This window comes from Lacerta agilis, chromosome 12 (assembly GCF_009819535.1).
Source record: "Lacerta agilis isolate rLacAgi1 chromosome 12, rLacAgi1.pri, whole genome shotgun sequence".
In the NCBI taxonomy this organism is placed as follows: Eukaryota; Metazoa; Chordata; class Lepidosauria; order Squamata; family Lacertidae; genus Lacerta; species Lacerta agilis.
The window spans coordinates 3,474,976-3,499,495 of NC_046323.1; the positions used below are offsets into that span (position 1 = coordinate 3,474,976).

General features: G+C 41.3%; 1 protein-coding gene across 3 annotated transcripts in view; it reads left to right on the top strand.

Moving 5' to 3' along the window:
- The window catches only part of GLI3 (GLI family zinc finger 3), a 253,319-nt gene that overhangs the window by 78,142 nt on the left and 150,657 nt on the right, over positions 1 to 24,520 (top strand). For 2 of the 3 annotated variants that reach the window (XM_033165580.1, XM_033165579.1), the window contains exon 3: positions 18,200 to 18,442. In XM_033165580.1, the coding sequence (XP_033021471.1) occupies positions 18,200 to 18,442 (243 nt within the window). Of the gene's footprint in view, positions 1 to 12,970; positions 13,082 to 18,199; positions 18,443 to 24,520 lie in introns of those variants that run through there. The other variant, XM_033165581.1, reaches the window with a different exon arrangement.

Consider the following 24,520-nt stretch of genomic DNA (forward strand, 5'->3'; position numbering starts at 1 on the left):
AAGTCTGGGGGGGGGAATGTATACCATAGTTGCACCTTGCAATAATCAACTGTTAGAAATCTGAAATGAAATTGAGATGCTAATGTCTCCACCTAACCTTTTTTAAAAAAGAGAATCTAGAAGCCAGACACAGGAAGTCAGATTGGCAAGCAATGCTAGAGATTTCTTTTGTTTTGAAAACTTGAGTTCTTTTCAGTTTTGGGGGCACATATTTAGATTCTCGATGCAAATGCAATTACTGCTAATGAGCATAATTATGTGCAATCTAGACTTTAAAAAGTATTGTTCTGGAGAAAATCTGTAACTGCCATTGGACACTCCCCCCCAAAGGGATATATGAATTATACAATTATGCAATGATAAATATTTTTTTGCTTGCAATCATAGACTGCGGAACTGGGGAACACCATAACAAGGCAGATTATTTCCTTCCTTCCTTCCTTTCGGCATTTATATACCACTTAATCACTGTCACAGTGGTTCTCAAATGTTTTTCCTCTGGGCCATGCTTTCAGAATAAAAATTTTCTCACATCACTCCCAATTTTTTTATTGATAAGAAAACAAAGGGAAACAACTAGCAGTGCTTGATTTCTGACATAGAACACAACTGGACACCCAGAAAGTACACGAATCCTTACCAAAACATTATTGTCCTTGAACCACTTGCCATCCTCTCCTGCCACACCAGGGTGGCGCATTACGCCCTTTGAGAACCACTGCCCTAGCATTTCTAAGCAGCGCTGAAAAGGTTGATTGACACCCTGACAAGATATGACAATCTGATTGATTAGAAGGTGTGTCTGGTGGTAATCACCCATATGAGCACGATCTGCTCCTGTAGGGCAGCACAGTGTTTTTAAGTGGTGGGATCCCCATAGAGCTCAACACAGTCCCCTTTCCCTCATTTAATTTCCCACTTCCATCCTCCTCCTGGTTGTGAATAGTTCCAGGTGTTCTTCTTCTGTTTTTAATATGGTGCACAGCTCTATTTTTGTACACTCTTTATGTTACATTCCAGTAAATCACAACTTTATTTGCATACAGAAGTGTTCCTCCTACTCCCCTCATTCAAAAAGCCACGTTACCGAAACATGTGAGCCCTGAATCAAGATTCTGGCCTGACGTCCTCACAGGAAATGCGTTCAGACTGAAAGTTAAAGCTATAATTCAACTTCTTCAGAAACTTTTTCCTAGGAGATTACATGCTTTATCCCTAATTACAAGCTCTGTGTGTCAGCCCATTCATCCCCAGATGTGCATTGCATATAATTTTTTTGTGACTCATAATACCCTGAAAGATTGCTGTAACAACCAAAATTACCTTTAATTAATAAAACATGAGTGTGATTAAAAATAAGGCTGAACACCCTTTATTATGTCATTGTTTGAAAACCTTTGGGTTCTTTTTTACCCGTATTGATCCTTTTATCCACATTCATGTTGAACAGCATAGTTAAGGTTGGTGGCTGATTGTCCTGCAGAAGTCCATAGCAATCACCCATCTTTGCTATGGTGGACCAGGTTAGAGCTAAGTACCCTTTATTATTAAAATTCAAATTGGTTCGGTACGGCATCCAAATTTTAAGACCACACCATATGCAGAAGCAATAAAAAGTTTGGGTTCACCTTGTTGTTCAGTCGTTCAGTCGTGTCCGACTCTTCGTGACCCCATGGACCAGAGCACGCCTATCCTTCACTGCCTCTCGCAGTTTGGCCAAACTCATGTTAGTAGCTTCGAGAACACTGTCCAACCATCTCATCCTCTGTCGTCCCCTTCTCCTTGTGCCCTCCATCTTTCCCAACATCAGGGTCTTTTCCAGGGAGTTTTCTCTTCTCATGAGGTGGCCAAAGTACTGGAGCCTCAACTTCAGGATCTGTCCTTCTAGTGAGCACTCAGGGCTGATTTCTTTGAGAATGGATAGGTTTGATCTTCTTGCAGTCCATGGGACTCTCAAGAGTCTCCTCCAGCACCATAATTCAAAAGCATCAATTCTAGTGGCTTCATTTCTGTAAGCTATTATTTTCCATACTTGTTAGATGTCTTCCAGGTAGGACTGTATCACGTAATTCTCTGGGCTTTGAGTGTAATCCAGTGGGGTGTCTGTGTGCTAAATCTTTGTCTGTACTAAGTGTTTTCACTATCAGTTTTCATCTCAGCATCTACCCCATTCCAGAATTGCTTTTCAAATTCTCCCTTGTTTAACCAGTTATAGATTTGGTAAGAGAGATGCTGAAACTTAAAATGATTAGAAAACCCATACACTCCATCTCTTCGGTGGTTTGTGTCTGTCAAGAAACTCAGAATTTGACTGCATTAAAAAAAAACAACCACCAATTCCACACACCCTTGACCTCTGTTGCATTTTAAGGATAATTATTGCCAAAAGGGATGTAAAAATAGGTGGGATTGTGTTCACATCTGATATCTGCGCAAAAGGTGAGGATTGCACAGGGCTGAAAGGCTTGGTAGAAGTGAATTCTGTATTGTTGCCTGGAATCTTACTAAGGTTTTATGACACCCCTTCTGTAATCTGCAGTTGTAACTATTTATGTGCAGGGATTATATACCCACACAAGTCTTGTCCATAAGCTTCTTTTTCGTGCCTGCTCAGATTGGATTTTGACTCCTTTAAATGATATGCTAGTGGTGTCATGGACGACTTTTTGTACAGGTTAATCCCACAGTGCTAGTGTAAATATATAAAGGCATGCAACCACATGGACATGTTCAATCTCTTGGGTGTTTCCCACTTGTGGGATGAACTCCTGTAAAAGTTTGTGTGGTAGAGCTAATATGAGGTTTAATGGGCTCCTTTTGTTTCTCTGAAATTGGTGGAAAGATGAAACATGGATCTTTCCCCTCAGCCACATCACCTGAAAATTGTTGTTTCCGCTCAAGGTAATGCATAAGTTATAGTAAATACTGTGCTTCCCACCATAGTAAAAATGTGATTGGATAACATTTTGCTTGGTAAGTCTACATTTGAAGAAGAAGCACATAAACTGCTTTCAGAAAACTAAAGAATTTTACCTTCTGAAAATGTCAAGTAATGCTAAATAACAAACAAATAATAAATATAATATAACTGCAAGTACTTGCCAAACATTTTAAATGGTTTCTATGCAATTTAACACACATTTCATTTACCAAGCAAAACTGAATGATACTAATTTAACCAAAATATATTTTGAATTCGCAAGTCATGCTACAACTTAGCACTCCTCATTTTTGGAATTTGAAAGATTCAGCATGCCTTAATACTAGGAGATCCTCTTTGGTATCTTGAAAGCTTACATCAGTGCTGTATTTCGTGAATGTCCTGGCTCAATGGGACCACACCAGAGAAATCTGCCTTGCATAGTGAGCCTGTTACCCACAGATAGGAGTAAACAGTATTTAGATGGATGAGAAAGACTGTTTTTTAACTTTCCTGGGAATTCATTGTAGCTCGTTTGATGTGACTTAATTAGCCCACTCAGAATAAGCAGTGACTAACAGTCTAACAACTGACTAATAGATGGAATCTCATAGCACATTTAGATTCTTAATCAGAATCGTAACTATCTTATTGTTTTTTAAAAAAACCTTTTAAAATACGATTTTATTAAGACTTTTCATAATACATTACAAACTAAATCAAAGAAAAACACAGAAAGGAGAGAGAAAAGTATACAAAGTCTTCCTTTTGCAAGAAGCGTGCCTGCACACAAAAGCTTATACCCAGAACAAACTTAGTTGGTCTCTAAGGTGCTACTGGACAATTTTTAAATTTATTTCGACTGCGTCAGAACAACATGGCTACCTACCTGAATCTTGTCCCACACCGAGAGAAGTGAACCCTCCCTGCTCTCACCTGAAAGCTTCCCTTTCTTCCCCCATCCTCCCACCTTGAGAGATAATCTCTTATCTTCCCTGCCCCTCATCACCTTCATCTATATGTTAAGGTCTCCTTAACCCCGAGTTAAGGCGTTAATGTGGATGGCACTGTGGGGTAAACCACTGAGCCTTGGGCTTGCCAATCGGAAGGTCGGCGGTTCGAATTCCCACGGCAGGGTGAGCCCCTGTTGCTCGGTCCCAGCTCCTGCCAACCTAGCAGTTCGAAAGCACGTCAAAGTGCAAGTAGATAAACAGGTACCGCTCCGGCGGGAAGGTAAACGGCGTTTCCGTGCGCTGCTCTGGTTCGCCAGAAGCGGCTTAGTCATGCTGGTCACATGACCCGGAAAAACTGTCTGTGGACAAACATTGACTCCCGTGGCCAGTAAAGTGAGATGAGCGCCACAACCCAGATTCATTCGCGACTGGACTTAATGGTCAGGGGTCCCTTTACCGTTACCTTTAACCCTGAGTAGAGGACCACACAAAATACAAAAGGCTAGACCAGGGCAGGAACAGAAATGGAACGGAAAGAAAAACAACAGAAAGGAAAAGGGAAAAAAAGTGATAAGAATATTAAAGGAAATAATAAAGGTGTAAAAAGCAAAAGAAAGACAAAGAAAATAAGAAAAAGAAATGAGTAAAAAGGACTTCCCACTATCTGTCTGTGAGTTCTTCAGAATAGTTAAATGTTCAATCCAGAGTAATATCCAGATATTCCTGCATCTGCTAGGCAATGTTCTTCCAGTTCATTCATTTTCTTTCAAGACAAGAAGTCCAAAAGAGTTTCTCCAATTCTTATTATAGATAAACGTCAACAATAGTCTTCCTCCAATCCAACATCAAAGTATTGCAAGAGGCTTAGTTGTTTTTTTTATTCTAAACTCAATCCAAATTGCATGCAGAATCCTTTACTTCTCAACTCCATCTCTGCCAGCCCAGGACGCTTCCCAGTCTCTCCATTGATGTATTCCCCCCCCCTCCCAGCATCACAGCCCCAGCACCTAGCTGTTTCGCACCTTCTGGCGCAGAGGTACTCTCGACTTCACTGTCTGTCACCTCCAACTGTAGCATATCCCTCTCCTGGTCTGGCAAATCACCATTTGCATTCCTTCCCAAAGGCTATATACCGTATTTCCAGCCTCATCCTTGTCCAAAGCACCTAAATTTAGTATTTTATGCACCTCCACTCTTAATTCCCTTCATTGTTCATCAAATAATTGCTGTTGGGAACCTTTTGGATTTTTAATCCATCAGTGGTTACTTGTCACAATGTACAGTCTCCAGTATTTGAGGAGTTCCACTTCTGAATACCAGTTGTTGGGATCATGAGTGGGGAGAGTGGACTTGTGCTCGTGTCCTGCTGTGGGCTTGCCTTAGGCATCTGGTTGACCATTGTGTGAGCAGGATACTTGAATGGTTGGGTCTTTGGACTGATCCAGCAGAACTCACGTTGTTAAACTTTGATTACCCTTTTGACTATTGATTACCTTTTCCTCCCTCTGGTGCTATGAACGAAGGCCAAGCCTTTATGCAGTTGAAGGAGGGTGGTGATTAGATCATTAAATTATTGTAAGAGATAAGAGTGTTTAGTGATTGCAACTTTAGGGTATTTAATACTGCAACTAACTTTATTTCTCTCTCTCTCTCTTCCCCCCCCCCATATCATGGAGAAAAAAATTCTAGCTGAGATTTTTCATGGGATATGTCTTTAAGCCCCCACTGTTAGTTAGAAGCTCACTTGAATTGAAACTGTACACATCCTAGAATTATGCGTTTCTTCTGTCTTTCCTCTGAGCTATTAGCATGGTGCCATTGAAAACGAAGCAGAGAATGCTACAGGAACACCTTCTTAAAAGAAAAGGGTTAGAATCAACAAGGTGTTGTTGTTCATTGCTGAACAGTTCTCCTAATTTATTGTCCCCCTACATAGCAGTAAACGATGTCTCCAGATTTTAGTCTCTTACCCTTTGCAACAGGGGCAGAGAACTGAATCTGGCTGATGGGCCAGATCCGTATCTCCCATTGCCCTCTCAGACCAACTTTGACAGGTGGGCTGTTAGCTGCCTGACATCACAGTGTTGTCAGGCGATGGGGTGTTTTGAAGTCGGCAGTCATTGAGTCACACAGTGAGCCCCGTGTGGTGCTTTGAAACACCACAGATTAGCAGGTCATTCACAATGAGCAGAACAGTGATGAAGGGGCTTGTAGAGAGCCCTGCCCTATTCTTTGCAAGCCCCTTTAAAGATTGGCTGGGTAGAGTAGCCAATCCCATGCAGGTTGAAATCAGCACCTATCAGCTGAGCAGTGGTGACTTCAAGCTCCAGTTGGTTTGCTGTCCCTGGCAATAAGCCTCCCTTGCTCATGTGCAGTTGGGAGCACATTGACAGCCACATCTCCACCTGCTACTTGCATATGACATCATGTGTGAAGCAGGTGGATGTGGTTTGGGAAAAAAAAACAATCTTGCAGGCCAAATTGGGGCTTGTTCTGGGCCTAAGTAGACTCATAGACTACAGATTTCCCACCCCTTATTTACAATTTCCACTCTAAATATCCCAAAAAATATCCCATGAGAACTGATTTTTGCTGTTACGGTGCTTTCTTATCCGAGCCATTGTTAACCAATGAACACAGGCAGATAATTGCCCCTCTTCTGACATGGTTTTCTAGATGATGGCTGAGTTAAGCCTCCTTGAAAGCAAAAGTTGGTTTAAAACAGGTTCTATACTTTCTGAGATCATTCTACAGAGCAGGTTTACTCTCCCCAACCATGTTTTCCTGCATTTGTTATTTAGAAGTGTATTGCCTCTCATACTGGAGATACAAGACAACCATCATGACTACTAGCCATTGATAACCTTATTCTGCCCTGAATTTGTCTATTGCCCTTTTACATCTATCTAAACTGGTGACCATCCAGCGCATTTTGCATCTGGCTGTTGGCCACTTGCGGCCAAGTGAAGATGCCCGGGTGCCAGGATGGCACCTGACGTCTTCACCATCTGGAGGTGCATGCCTGGGCATCATCTTGACTGTTTTCACACACAACCTGTAGAATTATATCCATTATATTTTTATCTGTACAATCAGAATGAATTTCAGGAACCAAAAAGTTGTCTGGCTCCAAAATGGCAACTGGGCATTTCGACTGTAACCCTGGTTTAAGGAGCCATTTGGAGCCTAGTTTATATATCTGAGCCTCTAACACTGTGACCATCACATTGTGGCAACAAATTCCATAGTTTCACTAGGCACTGTGTGGATAAATAAAGTATTTTTCCGTGTATAAGACTAGGTTTTCCCCCTAAAAAATAATGTCCAAAATTTGGGGGATCTTATACACGGGGGCCATCTCCCCCATTTTCTTAAATTGGAGTCCCCCCAAATAGGGGGCGTTTTATGGACAAAAAAATACGGTGCTTACTTTTGTCTGTCCTGAATCTTCCAATATTGAGCTGCTTATTGGATGACTGGATTCTGGTATGAGAAGCACTTTTCTCTATCCACTTTCTCAGTATTAATGCATAATGTATATATCTCTGTCATGTTCTCCCCTCTCCAATTATTTCCTAAATTATAATACCCCAAATATTGGAACCTTGTAAAGGGCCCACTATGTCATATACAAAAATAACTTTTGAATAGGAATTATGGTCTCAAATCCAGAGTTGAGGTTTTAATTGAAGAGAGCAAAACTTTTCACTAGATTTTAATAATTTGACTCTCCAGTTCCATTACGAACACAAGGAACTTGAGTTTCCTCTTCTTTGCACATGCATAGTTTTATACACTGCTATCATGTCCCTCAAGTTTTTCCTAAAGTGAAAAGCCCTAAATGTTGTAACCTTTGCTCATGAGTGTTGGTCCATCCCATTGATCCTTTTTGCTGCCTGTCTCTGAACCCTTCTCTGAACCCTTTCCACCCTCACAATACCCCTTTTGGGGTATTGCCACCAGAACTGAACACAATATTCCAAGTGTGTCCACACCATCAATTTGTTTAATGGCTTTATGATATTGATAGTTTTATTTTCAATTGCTCCAATGTACATAACTTTTCATTTGCATACATTGAAGCGCATTTGCCATTTTAATGCCCTTATACTCACTCTGGATAGATCCTTTTGGAACTCTGTTCGAATCCCCTTTTGCTTTTTGCCATCCTGGACAATCTGATATCACCAGAAAACTGTGGCACTTCACTACTCTCTGCAGCTCAAATAATTTATGAAAACGTTAAAAGCTTCAGTGCTAATGCAGCCCTTGGGGGAACTCACTTGGCGAACGGTCAGTTTACTCCTAGTCTACACACCCTGTAGTGTGTAAGGCTTGTCCCCTTATCCTGTAGCTTCTAAGTTTACTCAAGAGCCTTTGGTGAGGGACCTTATCAAAAGCTTTTTGAAAGTATGCAACACATTCTGGATTATCCCTCTCCACATGCTTGTTGACACTTTCAAATAACTCTAAGAGGTTGTTTTGAGAGGACTTGCCTTTCTTGAAGCCATGCTGGTTCTTCTTCAGCAAGTCTTATTATTCTGCATGCTGGGTAATGCCTTTAATAAAGCTGCTTGGTTTTCCCAGAGTAGGCATTAAGCCTCCTGACCTGTACTTTCCTAGACGCCCTCAGATCCCATTTTTAAAAATTGGTGTTGCGTTGTCCATGTCCTGGTCTTCAAGTATGAAAACTGATCTTTGTGACATGCTACATGTTTTTCTTAGGAGATCAGCAATTTCACATTTGAATTCTTTCGCATCTCTGAGGCAGATGCAAGGCCTAGAATATCATTTTTTGTCACCTTTTTTGCCTCAGTTTCTCAGACTCTCTTCCTGTAATATTCATGCACAGGGATCTGCATTACATTCTTCTAAGTGAAGACAAATTCAAAGAAGTCATCTTCTCTGCAATCTCAATTTTTCTTCCTTTATCACACCTTTGACTCCTTGTTGCCCAGAGGTCTGTCTCCATTGCTAGTTCCCTGCTTCTAATGTGTTTGAACACTATTTTGTTGGTATTAATGTTTTTCATGATATGGTGATCAATTATTTTCTTCTCTTATTGTCTACTTTGCTTTGTTTTTGCCACTTTTTGGCCCACTTTTTTGTTTCATTTGGGCAAGACTTTCATTTGCAGAAGGAACTCTTCTTGCTTCTAACTTCTACCTTGACTCTGCTCATTAAGCATGCTGGTATCCTAGTGGCCTTTGTGGAAACTTTTAATGGTATACATTATGGCTGAGCTTCTATTATTGTAGTTTTGAATAATCCCCAATCATTCTGAAGAGAATTAACCCTCTTGACTTCCCCTTTCAACTTCTGCTTTATGCATCCTCTCATTTTTGAGATTTTTCTTCTTTCAAATCCAGTTTTTGGGTTTTTCTATGCTATTTTCACTAAAAACATGCATTTTTGTGTACAGTTCTACCAAATATATTCATTTTGTACACATTATTTGATTGAAGAAGTGGACCACGAAATTCAGAGTAGTGTGAGTTTTGAAGGATAGCTGTATTTTGTGGCTTGTGTATTGTTTTGGAATGTGCCACTTAGGTAGTTTTGTATTTAAAATGTGAAGCAAAGAGAATTCCTCTCCATCCATAATCAGAAGTAGTGTTGCCATAGCCCTCAAATTAGCACTTTCCAAATACATACATGTAAGGTATGGGTTCATACAAGCAGATCTGGCACCTCTGTGGATAATATGGCTGGTGATCCATATTTGATGTCCTCCCATTTGAATTATTGTACTGCATTGTACACGAGGCTGCATTTGAAGATGGTCCAGAAACTTTAGCAGGTACAAAATACAGTAGTGTGGGCTACTGGAGTGTTAACAAAGCATTATGAATACATCATGCTGATCATTTCTCACACACCCTGGCTTTCAATTCATTTCCAGCACTGATTTTGAGCTGTAAAATCTTACCTGGCTACCTGGTGGAACACCTGCTCCCAGGTGTACTTGCCCATAATTTAAAGTCCTCTATGGAGGCCCTTCTGCAAATGCAAGAGAGGACCTTTTTGGGGGTCTCCCCTTACACCCCAGGCTATGCAGTGTATCTTAGCCTAACACCAGAAAGACTTCCCTATTCCCCCAGGCCTTTTAAGATCACCCTTCACTCCCTGTGGAGCGTTTTGACTAATTTTGACTAATACTAGCCATTTTGACTAATAGAGACTAGGAGTGAGTGGATGTGATCAGAAGTTTACTGCATGTTTGAACACGTATGAACACGAACCTTTTTCTGAATGTGGGGTGTTCCTCACAAGGGGGGATACCTGAGACCATGTCCACATATTCTCTCTCTCTCTCTCTCTCTCTCTCTCTCTCTCTCTCTCTCTCACACACACACACACACACACACACACATCCAACCACCCACAAAACAATCACACATTCTCACAAATCTTTCCCTTGAGAATCATTCTGCTACGAAGTATTATGATTTATTTATTTTGAATGGCCTGGCGATGTGCCTAGTGTTGTACAAACAATACATCTTGAAAGGGTCTTGCCAGAAAGGGACTGACAACCTAGGAGTGTCACCGAATGAAAGGAACAGGTTACATTTATAATTGCAGCAAAGACTCCTAAAGGGCTGGATAATCTTGGGAGAAAAGGAGCTTATGGAAAAGCTACACGGGGAAAAAGATAGGCTTTAAAAAAAGATTTGAAGATAGAAATTGAGGAGGCGTTGCAGATGTGATCTAGAAGGGAGTTCAATGGTAAGAGAGTATTTCTGCCTCTTTGTACACTTGTGAAATTAAAGAATGAGCACAACTGGAAATGCAATGTGTTCAGTACATGAGACTATTAAGTTTAGGGGATATATTATCCGATAAAACGTTTCTTACTCAGTTTGGCGACCTTTCCTCTACATAATGTTAATTTGCACCCCAACACTGTTGTCATCAGTGGCCATGTTCTTGCTCGCTTATGAGAATTTGTGATTATAAGCTAGTATACATGTAACTTGTTTCTTGAAATTCAGCAAGAATATCTATCATTCCCCGTTTTCATATAGCAGTCAGTATGAGGATCAGGTACAGTACCTGAATGTCTCCCATTCGTTTCTTAGCCTACATTTCCCCATATTTTCTTTCTTTCATAGCCACAACTATTTAAAACTGTTCTGGGAAAGAAAAGCAAAATATAAGCTCCCCACCCCTAGAATTATCAAGGTGTGAAAATAAAAGATAGTGAAGGCATTGTGTATTTACAATCCGTGGAGTGCCAAAAAAGTATTAGAAATTACTGATAAGTTGAAAATCCATTACAAAGAAGAATATATGTCTATACGTTCTAATATTGTTCGTTCAGATAGTATAGACTGGCAGTAAGGCGCAAAATGTTTGTACAATACTCAAGCACCTCATATAAATAAAGTTCAATGTTTGCTATCTAACCCACTGTGATAATTTTGATTCATATGCTCATGATGGGCTGGGAATCTGGTTTGTGAATGCCTTCTTGTGTGTATATTCTGAAAGCGCTTGGTTTAAGAATATCTTCATAAAAGGTAAACATTCATAAGGCCAGAATGAAGAAGCTTCCTAGAAACTTTGCTTCTTTACAGTAAACCAAATTTTACAGCCAGGTCATTTGCATGCTTGCTTGGAAAATAAGCCCCATTGATTTCAACAGATCTTATTCCCATGTATAAGATGGGGGGGACGGGACTAATCACTCTAGAGTTTGTTTATAAGGTCCACAGTTCCATTTTGCTGCCAGAAAGAAAAGATACGAGTCAGTTTCAGCAAACTCTTAGGAGGGACAGAAATGAGTCATCAGAGTACATCAGAAGCCAGACACACAGTCAATGGGTCTATGGCTCTATTACATAATTCGAAAGGGAAGTACCTGGTCTCCAAAATGTAGACCTCTTCTTACATGCAGGAAAATTATTCCCCATTAGTTGTATATTATTCTATTAAGCATTTTAGCACTGAAGTCTTTTTTTTTGGGGGGGGGGGAGGAGGCAAGGATGAACATCACTCATAAGTGCTACTTTGCTAGGAGAGACTGCTATTTTGCCTTCATTTGGATAATTTAATGATGGTGAGTTTCCTTAGTAAACTAAATTTAGAGAACTAGAATGCTTATCTTATATCCAGACCTTGAACATAAAAGGCATTTTATACCAGCAATTGTTCATTTAATGAGCAATTGCTGAGTGCAGGCCGGTTAAGGGATTGAGCTATATGCACCATTATTGCGAGAAGTATTCCGAAATACCAGAAATAGGACGTAAGCTCTGATCAGGGAGACTGTGAGCACAATTACCTTCTTTTCAAATCCTTCTGTGACACTGCGGGAGGAAAAAGGACTTTGAAACTTGAAAGGATAGAGCTTGCTTTCAACCTCAAAAGCTAGGAGGAAAGGGCTCTGAAATTTGCTCAGTATTCCCAATTCACCATTAGCCTGTTTCTTCCTTTAGCCTCAAGGCATTCTCCGCTTTTTGAAAAGATGTTAAGAAATTCAGTCACAATAGAGAGCCTAGTTTTGAACATGTTTCACTCGGTCCATTGAGGTCTGGTCTTCAGCCTTTGTGTGGGGTGAATTGAGCTGAGCAGCAAACTGGATGGGGAGAGGTGAATGAGCAGTCTCCACGCAAGTCACCAATTCTGGCAAAAGAAAAGATTACCCTTTCCTTAAGAAGAAGATGATGATGAAGAAGAAATTTACAATATGCATTCCTGTACAAGCCTGCCGGTGGCAATCTGCGGAGCAGAGCTCGCGTTTAAGTCAATACGGAGCACTTTGGTTTATAGCAACTCTTGTTAAGTTTGCCTTGTAATTGAAGATGCTGTTGACCTTGCTCGAAGACCGTTTGTAAAACCGTTTATTTAGCATAAACTGAAATAATAAACCCTCCTTCTCTTAGGGCTGATTGTGATAGGGTGACATTAGTTTGATTTAATGATTAGCCGCCTGACCCCTCAGCTTGAGAGAGCGGCTTGAATAGGGAGAGTTCACTACCAAGCACACAGGAAGAATACTAATGAGCTTGTTAAATTTAGCATGGCACCAACCAATTTTAATTCCTCTAATGGGAGAAGCGCTGCCTCTGAGAGAGAGGGTGGGAGACTGAGGGAGAGAAAAGAGGGGAAAAGTGAGAGAGGAATGTCCACACACCAGTAGCTAGAGAATTTCAGTCAAGATGAGAGGTTCCAGAGAGCAAGCCAAGATCTTTTCGATTGAGTTGTAAGTACCTTGTCTGTTTTTGTTTTTTTAAAAATACAGGTAAAACAGCAATAGTGTTAATAAATATATTATCATATTTATAGTAGATGGCTTGTTCATTTGACTAGAACTTTGGGGCATCCCCTGCCAGCCAAATAACTTGAGACACCTTCTTGAACTATTTTTTAATCTGTGGCTTGGGGAAATTAGGAAGTTTTCGTTGTTTGAAATTGGGTTTTCCACGATGTTTTAAAGAAGCAGAAAAGTTTACTGGAGAAACCGACTTTAGTGCATAAATGTGCCTGTGCTTCCCTTCTCTTGTAAGTGGGATAAGCAAAATTAAGGGTTTCAAGGGGGTTGGGAAGGCACAGCTCTGATGATGAATAGATCTGCTGGTAAAATGCTCCAATCCTTGGTCTGTCTGAACAGCTGTATATAATTTACACAAATGATACATTTAATATATTCCTTGAAAGAACAAACACTTCAGACTGCGAAGTTTCTAGCTCACTTGATATGTTAGCCTTGTTCAGGGGAATTGATGTGGCAAAAACACTCTGCATGTGCTCTTCTCTTAATCCAGCCTGCAAGAATAGGGGGAAAAAAGTCCCTGTCAAATATATATGCTATGGGACATCCCTGGTGTTTTAAACAGCTTCCTGGATTGATCCCTGGAAACAGAGGGGGGAGTACAAGTGGAATGATGGAAAGTGGTATAAAAGTGAAGTTATCACTGTATTATTTCTCTTGTCCTAGACTAGAATAAACATGAAGAAATATGTGGAATAATGCCTCGTTTACAAATACAAAAAACCCCACCGTGTAACTTAAATGAATCTGGCCCTTTTGCATTCTGGTAGTATTTGGCCTGTTGCAACTTCTCTTTTGGGGGTGGGGAAGCAAAATAGACTTTTGTCTTTTGATGGCAGACTACACAACATCTTAAACACAGAAAAAAAGCAAGCAGTAACAGTTTTGTGTTTTTGGCTTCAAGTCTCGATTGGCAGATGCTGCCGAAGAATTGGCTTGTTTGCTTACATTTTTGTTATAGACCTCCACTTGTTGCCATGGTGGACTGTCTGTTTCTGTCAATAATTTGGCCTGGCGCAGCTTGTCTGCACTGACTCTTAAATTTTATTGAACAATTCAGCTGAAATAGAACAAGATTAGACAGCTTTCACCTTTTGGCTTGCTGAAGTGGTTTTACCGTGGTTATAAGAGCATGCAGAATTATTGCACGGAAAGTTTTTCCTTTCAGCGTATAGAGAGTGCAATTTCAAACCACTTGGCTATTTGTATTCTGGAGTGTGTGTACTGTCAAGTTTTTCATCTGCCCTCATTGAAAAGGAACTTTGCAGTGCAGGGCATGAAGTAAACTCTTAACGAACGGTTTGTTCGTTGGAATTTCTCATTAATACAAAAATGTTGTGTTACACAAAAGGAGGGCAGGAGGAGCAGAGGCGGTTTGGGCTGGTAGCTGTCTATGCATCACCAGTAAGTGGTGATACTTTTGTGAAAGAAAAGCATTATTGACAGAACGCCATATTTTTGTTAAAATCAAATATATTTTGCTCTTTTTTTTACCAACATAGTAAAGGCTTCAGGTTTCATCCATAAAGTGGGCTCATCTTTTTTTAAAAAAACCACCATTACAGTTAAGAAGTGACTTAACACCTGAATATATTGCGAGGGACACAAAAAAACAAGCTGAACCCCCTCACATACTGTATTTTGTGGTGGCATATTTAATGTACAGTGTAAGTTCACTCTATCTGTAAGTAGGTTAATTTGACAGTAAATCCACTGCTGGACTTTACTCCCGAGGAAGTGTTAGGATCACAGCCTTACAGGCAAGATGAAATCAGTGCCAAGTTATGACCCCAGTGTATTACATTGTTAAGGAAACAGCACTGGACCTAATCACACCTAATATCTAAACATCCTAGTATTTCTCACACTTGTAAATTAAACACACAGATTGTTTATCTTGTGTTCCTGCCTAAATGTGTCTATATAAAGTGGCTGGAAGCAAAACAATAATGGGATATACTTTTTACAGATGGGGTTTGCACTGCACTTTCAAAAGATTGCAGTAGGCAGCAAGAGAAAATAATTACAAAAGGTTCTAACTGGAAGTAAAGTGTCCAGGGTTAGGGCTACCTGTTTCGTTTCCAAGTGTAAGCATTTTAGGATATTTCAGTGCAATTGCACTGTTCACAACTAATTTAACTGCAAGGTAGATTACAAAATGTCAGTCAAGAATATGCAACAAATACCTGTGCATAGTGAAGCAAAATAGCAGGGGAAACCATGGGATTTTGCTGTACTCTCCAGGGCTGGTTTTCCCAAAATGCTGTGAAATGCAGAGTTCAGTCTTCTTCAAAACTAATGGAATTTAAAAGAAACGTGAATTTATATTATAATATGAAGTTTGCAAGCATCTTAAAGCTACACTGCAATACTTAATAGACTTGCCACAGGTCCTTTCCATTGCTACTCCAACATGGAGCAAATTTGAAATAAATTTTAAGAATTTTATATTATAATATTTAAAGTAATGCAGAATTAGCCAATATAAAAGTGACTTCCTGATTCATTTTGCAGCAGTGTATTTAGCATGATTGCGAGGTTGTTATAAAAGTGTGCAATTGATACAAAAATGCCCCATAGTGCTCCCCAACTCTCTCTCTTTCTCTCCTTTTTCTATCCCAAACATGAGATGCCTGAATGTCGTTAGGCATTTTGGTTTCCTCACTATGCCAGAAACATTATTTTTGCTTGTGTGCATACTTTAATCTTCCAAGATGAGGACTTTATGTTTGGAAGTTTGGGCTATTACACAGACTTTGAATTTATTTACAGGCCTCCTTTGATTGATTTTACCCATTCAGAACAAATAAATGGGAGTTGGGGGCCATTTCATGCACGACAGAGTTAAACACAGTTTTGCCACAGGTTGTTGTCTCATCCAGAAGCTGCAGCTAATCACAGCTCCCCGAGTGTATCTGTATGGCAGCACATGTTTGCAAATTTATTGGTTGCATTCACACTTTTCCTCTTAGTTATATGTCTAAAACATCTTAGGTGTATATCCAAAACTATTATTTGAACTCTGCTCCTTGGGGTTGATACGAAAAGTATTCAGAACCATCAGAAATACTTTAGAAGACAGCTTTTGCAGGTCAGGACAGTATTCTACAGAAATGATGGCTGCCCACTTGCATTAATCCCATTTCCTCAAGCTTTTCTGTGAGATGTGCTGTGGGTGGTAGGAAAGCATTGTGAGAAGCGTGTTTCTTGTCTCAGGTATGGAAGCAATTCTTGTTTTCATTTAAATGCATGCACATTTCATTTGTCCCATTTCCTAATTGGTCTTCATCTGAGACAGTTACAGGTGGGTAGCTGTGTTGGTCTGCCATTGTCAAAACAAAATAAAATAAAAAATTCTTTCCAGTAGCACCTTAGAGACCAACTAAGTTTGTTCTTGGTATGAGCTTTCGTGTGCATGCACACTTCTTCAGATGCCACTTCTTCAGATATCTGAAGAAGTGTGCATGCACACGAAAGCTCATACCAAGAACAAACTTAGTTGGTCTCTAAGGTGCTACTGGAAAGAATTTTTTATTTTATTTTGTTTCATCTGAGACAATCCTCTGTGGGCCCCCACCCCATGTCAGTTCAGAGCCTTTATGTTGTGAATTTCATGGACTGGGCTGGTGACATCTCTTGGGATGCTACAGGCACCTGTTTTTATCCCTGAGAACGCTCTTCGTATATGGTTGTCTATAGAATGGCTCACGGGACGCTTCAGGAACAGGTCAGGTGAGAGAGAGGCCATTGTGTTTGAAAGGTGCGTCCTGCTTACTCATTCAGGTGAATGAGCTAAAACAGCTGCCTCAGCCGATTCCTTAGAGACATGGTTAAGAGGTCTGTGTTGTGCTCAGGAATTTCTGTTGTTGTACAAGTCAGCAGATAAATCTCCTCCCTTTCACATTTCTTTCTTTCCCCCCTCTTGAGTTTTGTAGTGTGGATTTTTATGGCTAAGTGAACAATCATAATGCAGTTCTTTCTGCTTCTTCACATTTTCTAAATCGGTAAACGTGTTGTATTGAAGAATAGCTCATGAATGTATTTCTAAGAGAAAGAAACTTAACTACACCCTGGACTGAGCCTATTTTCAAGTACATAATCATTCTGACATTCTACTAATAATTGTATATTAAAATATCCTAAACCACTCATAAGAATCAAAACAACCACTCCAACAGTTTTGTAGTTCCATTGAAATACATACACCTCTGAAAGTCTGGGCAATCACTCCTCCTCCTCCTCCTGATTCTGTCATTCCCCCAAGGGCTGTTCTAGGGCATTTGGGATACAGTTATTAGAGCTAAAAGTCTAAAATGTCAAATAGAAGTGTGCATTTGATGATTCAGATAGACTATGCTGTTCATGTTGTGTACACGGAACAGATCTATATAACATTTTAAACTTTTGGTTCAGACTGTTCTCTGCACCCAGGTATGCTCTGTGTAATTACCAGAGGCTCCAGGCTTTTTAGGGGCCCTTTGTGGCTTCATTTTAATAACCGAGATCTCCCTTTAATGGCGAGGAGCTTTTCTCTTATCAGCAGTACATCTGTGGAGGCATAAAGGAGCATGCTAGCCTGATACAAAGCACCAGTGGGTGGCTAGACTTGATTTAGTTTCTGCTAGCAGAGTTCATCTTTTTGCGATTCGTGACAAATTGTTTTTTTCCTCCCGGTCAAGCAGCCAAAACTTCCAAGCCTCCTTGTCCCAGAGGAAAGAAAATAGCAAGCCAGTGTCCATTTCTTCACGATTAATGGCCCCTCTAGTAAATGCATCAGCGAATGGGGTGATGATGATCTACTGCACAACTGCCACTCTGCACTGAGTGGCTCACGTCCCCCCCTCTCCCTCCTCCTTCAACCTGCATCCAGGGACATCTTTCATAACCACACATGTGTCTCTGGTCCTCTAAACTTACATTGTGGCGCAGGATTTCATGCTTAACGGAAGAGGAAACTTTAAAAACTTTGATCGTTTGCAGCAGCTGAGCTTAAAATTTCTCTTCCCCCTCCCAAACCTCTGTCTCTCTCTCTCCCCCCCCCCTCCCTAGAGGATGAAAGTCCTGGGCAGACCTATCACAGAGAGAGAAGAAACGCAATCACAATGCAGCCACAGGGCGGGCAAGGCCTCAGCAAAATCAGCGAGGAGCCTTCGACATCCAGCGAGGAAAGGGCCTCGTTAATCAAGAAGGAGATCCATGGATCTATACCACACCTTCCTGAACCATCCGTACCTTACCGTGGGACAGTCTTTGCCATGGACCCCAGGAACGGCTATATGGATCCTCCTTACCGTAAGTATTTAATTCAAGTTCATTTTTTAGGAAGCAAAATCAGGACGGTCACCTTCCATAGCATTCAACAAGGTTTTGAGAAGGATTGCATTAATAAGACTTTTAAAAACATTCTTCTGTTTATTGAGAAACTTGGCAGGAGCAGGGAGCTGGGAGCCAGAAGGAGAAGGAACTGTCCCCCAGAGCAGTTAACCGCATGCCCTTAAAGTTAACAAAAAGCACAGCCCCCAGAAATCACATTGAAATGAGTGGAGTTTTGATACATCCTGCTGTTACAGCACTCGTTTCCCTGAGGCTCGCACAGGAGCCTCTGCAAAGAAGAGCAGCCCAACTGTTGCTGCTACTTGCATTTTGTTACAGATAAAAGTAGAATTTTGGGTGTGGTGGTGATCGGTTGGGGAGGAAGAAATGTTAAGAGAAGGAGCAGGGTGGTGAACTGTTTTGCAAAATTAGAAAAGTATTCTTTGTGGTCCTATCTTTTATCAGTAGTATCACAAGCAGCTGAAATGAGGCTGCAGGCGTGATCATCTGCTTTGCTCCCAGATGCAATATATAACTAGAGAGTGAGAGAACATGAATGAGTTTCAACTTTGCAATTCCTCATCAGGCATTGATACTAAAAAGTAAAAAATCAAGTGACGCTTTGACACAGATGTGCAAACAGATTTCTCCACAGGCAGAGTATGGGGGAGTTTCAAGCAAAATTTTCATCTGTTTCTAGTTTTTTAAAGAGGAGGGAGAAAATCACTTAGCTGTGTTTTAATGAAGCACATCTTGAGGTGTCGGTCTGTGCCTTTTGATTATAGATTTATCATCTAGTCAGGGTGTGTGCTTGCCATTTAACCTTTCAGTTTCTCATACCAGATGAGAGACTTAAGACCCCTTAAAAAGGACCACTGAGGGTCTTGCCACACTCCTCCCCCCACACTCCTTCATTCAGAAATGTTAGTGTTTCGAAGGCAAAAGGTCATTAGCCAGATGACTGATTAGTGAGGACAGCTGATTAGTGCATGGTTTTTTGTGGTAAAGAGAGTGCTGGGGAGAAAAGCTAATTTTATCCCTTCATTAGTTGGGTTAGCAGCAGAGGAGAATGTTCACTCATCAGGGTACAGATCAAAGTGTGTCTTACATACAAACCTTAAGTCTCACCAGGATAGCCTGTCTTGAAAACAGAGTCTGACAATAAAAGATGGAAGTTGATAATACAGATGTAGGTTGGATAAGAAAAGGGACACTAGTTTTCTTTGGCAGTCAAGGAAAAAGTTTAGATGCCACAGAGGTTTTCATATTATTTATCCTGGCTGTGCTCTTAGTGCACAGTGGATTTGTGAGCATGCCAGAGGTTGTTTTGTTTTACTTTTCAGTTCTTCCACACCAAATCTTTTCAAATGCTTTTAAAGTTCCCCCTAGTTTGAAAAGTCTTTGAGAGGATTTACCATGGAAAACTTCGAAAGCCTAAAAGTCTAGAAAACCTATGTGCTAGTATTAATACGTGATTGTTAATTTTTTTTGTTAGGTCGTAGTCACAATCTGCAATCCTAAATCTGGTTATTCTTATGCAAGCAGCACTGATTTCATTGGAACATGCGTGTATATAACTAAGCATGATTAAAGACAAAGAGTTTTCATATGGTGATGTCAACTTTCACCAAGTATGAGCTACAGTTCAGAAACAGGTGAATTTCCAGACGCTAATATGTACAGTGTCTTTGATATTGTTTCTGCTATGCAGATCCTAGGGACTAGCCGAAAATTACTTGTTTTAGTGTAGTTTTCTGTGAAAACATTAAATGGCTCAATTTAATCCAGCATTATGAAATGCCAGAATGTGACTACAAAACCTGGCAATGATTCTTTTGTAACAATGCAGTGATTGAATAATTAGAAATGAAACATAAATACCGTAGACATGACAAATGGCACTTTAGACCCATTGACACCTTACCATATCTTCTCCCAAGTCTACAGTGCGTGTTACAGACCCCAATCAGCACATAGTGTGTAATTCTTGGCAAGTTCACAAGTGGAGGCTAGGGGGCAATTTATGCAAGGCATTCAGTGCATGGAAATCACTTATCTGTGCAGGGTTCCATGCAGCCTGGCATCTTGTTTAATGGGTTTTAAAAAGATGTGCTGGCCTGTTGTGTACATCGTTATTGTGCCAATGCAACTTGCTTCCAGGCCACAGATCACTGCTGTTTGAATGCTGCAGCCTAGGTTCAAAATGCCCTTCAAATGGCACCCGTGGCCATGTAGAACCTTGTAGAAGAACTGGGTTTTCTGCATATCCCACATAGGTTTTGATCTTTACAAGTGATGGCCACAGCCTCCACTGTTACTCCCAGCCTGTATATATGTAAAGTGTGGGTGGCTAAGCTGTGCTTTTAATTTAATATTTGTATTTCGCTTTTCCAGCAAGAAATGTTAAGCTCAAAGGGGCTCACAGTAATCACAACAGCATTTAAAAAAACAACAAACATTGCAATTGCTTTAATATCAAATACATTACCATAGAATGAGAGAGAGATGTGTGTATTAGCATACTTTCACATGAACCCTCAACTGCAGTCCAAAGCAATAACAGTCTCAGGCACAGTTTTACTACCTCATCTATAAATAAGTGGGGTCTGCAGCAAAATGTTGCAGTGTAGTCCCGCCCCCTAAGAAGTGTGCTCCCGTTCAGCGTTTCAGGCAGCTTATAATGGGAGTCTTGTAATCCTGTTTAAGTTGGTTTCAGCGGTGAGGAAGGGACCGAGGGCACCCCTTTTCTCTCCCCCCCCCCCGAGGCCTTCCCCTGCTGTAGTGCATAATGAAGGGCTGCCAAACTTGGTGTTACAGCTCTGTATTGGTGAGGGAACAGTTATGGCGATGGAGGGAATCATTATGGTGCAGAGGAAGAGCTTTACCACTTTGCTGCCTGCACGTCTCCAACACCCCCCCCCCCCAGACCTACTATAAGCTGTTGGAGGCTTGAGCAGGCCAACCCTCTTTCTAACCCAGTCCTTCTTGTTTGTTTGTTTGTTTGTTTTGGCTGTGTGTTGTTTTCAAACGGCATCTGTGTCTCAATTGCTATCAAACGTGGGCTTAATTAATAGACCTGCACAGTCTAGTTCATCTCTCTCTCTCTCTCTCTCTCTCTCTCTCTCTCTCTCTCTCTCTCTCTCTCCAGCTGCTATCAGCATTCTTTTTAGGCTTACAGGTTCTTGCCAGGTAGTTTATTCCCCCCGCCATTACATTAATTGACAGACTTCTGTAGTTTTGCATACCTAGGGAATAAAGGTAGCAACTTCTGCCTTTGGGTGGCCCTGTTCAGCTTCCTTAACTGTCCAGGTAGGCTATTGGAGGGAGTGGTAGAGGAATGGTAGAGCCTTGCACAGTGCCAGGAGACCACAGCAGTCCTGCTATAGAGCAAATTTAGAAAGATATGCAAAGAGAGGAATGAACAATTATTTCTGATACCATCTTTCTTATTTTAGGCTTCAGTTTTGTGCTTGTGTAGTTCACATTGAAATGCGTGACAACATACAGAAACAGAGCAACACTTGCTTCTGATTTTGTATTAGGCTAATATTTATACCCCACTTTTTAATTCAAATAATAACAAAAGTAGCTTGCAATATTAGTTATTTAAAGATAACTAAATATATAAGCTAGGCGCCAAATGGCTCCTTAAACCAAGGTTATAGTTGCCAAATCGGAATGTCTAGTTGCCATTTTTGTGCAAGACGGCTCTAAAGTCTTATTTTTCAAATGATGGACTGACTGTGATTGATTATCAGTTAAACATTTGGCTAGTTCAGATGACAACCTTGAGCCAGGTTAAGAACTTTGAGAACTTAAAGAAGAGAAGTCACTTGATCCAGGGACAGGATCCACATATATATTGGCCTGTTCCCGACTCTTTTTCTTAACGGTGACGCAGACCATTCGTAACGTAAGAATATTCTTCACAACTGTGAGCAGGGCAGTGAGCTGGTGTAAGCGAAGACAAGTTACAACAATAACTGTAATATTGTTCACAGCTTCTTCTCAGGCTGGACAGAAAAACGCATTTTGGTCCCTGAAATTCATTCTGATTATGCAGATAAAATATGACTGATAGAATTCTACAAGGTGTGGTGTTAGTGTGTGAAAACAGTCCAGATCCAATGATCCCCAGGCATGCACATCTAAATGGTGGAGATATCAGGCACCATCCTGGTGCCTGGGCATCTTCACTTGGTCGCACATGTCCAATAGGTGCATAATGTGCCTGGCACCTGGCTAATTTCTAACAAGAAAGAGGCAGTGTTATAAAACACAGCAGGTCATTGATTAGACTTGAATAAGAAAGCCCTCTTTACCATCCATCAAAAGATGGGAAGAGATGCAGTCTGCTGAATTTCCAGGAGGAAGGGGCATGGATGGGGCAGGAAGAGAATTTGGCTGCTCCTTTCTTCCTTTCCTGTTTGTCGCACCGGTTGCAGCTTTCAGACCAACCTTAAGGGAAATCTCCACATAGCTTGTGTTAAAGCAATTTACCGGTAGTCTAGAAGCTACTAGATCACAAGGACCAGGCTATCCCGGTCCAGGAGTTGGCACAATACCCGCTGAAGCTGAAAAAGGCTCTCTCAGATGCTGTAGCCACTTGGGCTTTGAGTAACAAAGGTGAATGAAAAAGCTTTCCTAGACTTTGCACACTTTCCTTAAGCAGGCGTGCAACCCCATCCAGAACAGGCACATTGCCCAACTCCTGGACCCAGGAACTACCCACTCATAGGACCTCCATCTTGCCAGGGTCCAGTTTCAGTTTATTGGCCCTTATCTAGCTCATTATTGCATCTTGGCGTTGCACGACCTCATCTAAGACTGCATGTAAGGCTGCATTCTAGCAAAATACAGGCAAGCAGTAGGCATACTTCTAGGACATGATTCACTCAGCCAAAAGCACTGAGGGTGGAAATGGAGCAGTCTGGTGAGGGATGTGTTTGAGGAGAGGGCATGGTCTGGGGAGGGATCTGAGGGCCAGATTGAGAGAACTGGGGGTGGGGCTGCATTTGGCCTTGGGCCTGAGGTTCCCCAGTCCTGCTGTACACTATGAGTTAATTAATTCTCTCATAGTGAACAGCACAATCTACACACAAGACAAAGCTATCAGCAGGCTTGTAGGAACCCCAAGGTTTTCAGAAGTACAGCGGAGGGGCAGAGCACACGCCAAACAGTCTAATGTTTGATCAGTTAGTACTGTACATGATATTGACTGTTGATGGGAATGGAGGGAGAATGGAATGGTGTATCCTGGAAAAAGAGAATGACTTGGGGACTGAAAATACAGTTCCTTTGTGGAATTCTCCCCACTAACATGCTGGAGGCCTGTTCTTGCTGCTGCTTGTCCACCAGGTTTCTCTTACACACAGCAACCCAGGTCATTTTTTGGGGGGGGGGGGTTGCAGTGATTTTTGCGAAGTCATTAGCTTGCACCAGGCATCCTATTGAGAAGACCCAGTTTTCTGAGTACATATTCTGGAAGTTGGGCAATAGGGGCAGTACAGGATTCCTTTTGTTGTGCCAACGTGCCTGCTGCACCAAGGATTCCCTGCCCGAGCTGCTTCAGGTTGTGGCGGATGTTCTCTTGGAGACACCTAGTTTGGTTGTCCTAGGGGATTTTAACATCCATGCCAATGTGACCTTGTAAGGGGCCGCTCGGTACTTCATGGAAAGCATGGCCTCCCTGGGACTGTTCCTGAATAATTCTGGCCCAACTCATAGTCGTGGACATGCCTTAGACCTGGTGTTTACCTCTATGGATGTGGGTGATCTGATACTAAGTAAAAGCGAAACAAAAGAAGTGCCATGGTCAGATCACTTCCTGGTGCAACTGGACTTCTCCGCAACCCTTTCCCTCTGCAGGGAGGTGGGAACGATTTGGATGGTCCGCCCCCGCCACTTAAATAATCCAAATGGTTTCCAAAGAGTGGTAGGGGATGTTTTATCCCACATTGATGGCCTTTCAGCTGATTCCCTGGTGGCCCGCTGGAATGCGGAGTTAACCAGGGCTGTCTGGCTCCGAAGCGCCCTCTCCAATTGCATGGAGCCTGG